This window comes from Carlito syrichta, unplaced genomic scaffold, assembly GCF_000164805.1.
Source record: "Carlito syrichta isolate Samal-C Ts95f unplaced genomic scaffold, Tarsius_syrichta-2.0.1 Scaffold304591, whole genome shotgun sequence".
Taxonomy (NCBI): domain Eukaryota; kingdom Metazoa; phylum Chordata; class Mammalia; order Primates; family Tarsiidae; genus Carlito; species Carlito syrichta.
Window position 1 is genome coordinate 47,445 of NW_007248687.1, and position 1,228 is coordinate 48,672.

The window sequence follows — 1,228 nt, forward strand, 5'->3', positions numbered from 1 at the left end:
CAGTATATATATATATTATATATATATAATTCCCTTCTATGAGGGCACATTTTTTACTTAAAATTGCAATATGGTATCCTGAATTGAATCTTGGAACAGAAAAAAGGGATTAATGGAAAAACTGGTGAAATCTGAAATCTAGGGTTTATTCACTACAATGTACCAATATTGATTTCTCATTTTGACAAATATTCCATGGTTATGTAAAATGTTAACTTTAGAGAAAACTGAGCAAGGGGTATAAGAAATCTCTGTGCTATCTTCAACTTTTCTGTAAATTTAAAATTATTCCAAAGTAAGTTTATTTGAAAATATTAGCCTTCTGCTTTCATTTCAGCCACAGTGTTATTGTTGGTGCAGGCTACATTGCTGTGGAGATAGCAGGAATCCTTTCAGCCCTAGGTTCTAAGACATCACTGATGATACGGCATGACAAGGTAAATTCTACTCTTTCCCCTTCCCTTTCCTTGATATTAATTGTTTAAAATGTCAATGGAAATGCTTTTCTTTTTTCTCTATTTAATTTTTAATTTTTTTTTTTTTTTTTGAGTGGGAGTCTCACTTTGCTGGCTAATTTTTTGATTTATTGTAGAGACAAGGTCTTGCCAAGTTACCCAGGCTGGTCTCAAACCCTGGGTTCAGACAATCCTCTTGTTTCAGCCTCCCAAAGTGCTGGGATTACAGGCGTGAGCAACAACACCTGGCTCATTTATTTATTTTTTATTTTTGTTGAGGCAGGGTCTTGGTATGTTGCCCATGCTCGTCTTGAATTCCTGGTCTCAAGCAATCCTCCCACCTTGGCCTCCCAAAGTGCTGGGATAACCGATATAAACCCAGCTCAGCAAGAATTTTTTCTTATGTTATTGTTAAATACTAGGGTACAAAACAGGCGGAGGCAGTGTACAAGTTATTTGAGTTAGACCTGTGTCCCTCCCAGCTGCTAGTTGATAATAATAATTTTGAGTTGGTCCCAGTAGCTGGTATTTTCATCATGAAATGGTAGATGGTCATCAGATGTCCTACTAAAGAGACATGCAGGCTTAAATATATTAGTGAAATTAAACGGACTGTCGGGTTCATTTTTTAATTCTGGTAACTAGTTTCATATGATCAGGTACTCTTGGGTTGTAACTACTCATTCAAAACAATTCACTAAGTGCTTTGTACTAAAGAGTACCTTGTCGAGATCATCTACTTGCTTTTTTTTTTTTTTTTTTGAGTTGGAGTC

The 1,228-nt window shown here is 35.7% G+C and overlaps 1 protein-coding gene across 2 annotated transcripts in view; it reads left to right on the forward strand.

The window, feature by feature from the left end:
* The window catches only part of GSR (glutathione-disulfide reductase), a 42,831-nt gene that overhangs the window by 24,007 nt on the left and 17,596 nt on the right, over window positions 1-1,228 (forward strand). For both annotated transcript variants that reach the window (XM_021713511.1, XM_008060306.2), the window contains exon 6: window positions 338-437. In XM_021713511.1, the coding sequence (XP_021569186.1) occupies window positions 338-437 (100 nt within the window). The remainder of the gene's footprint in view (window positions 1-337; window positions 438-1,228) is intronic.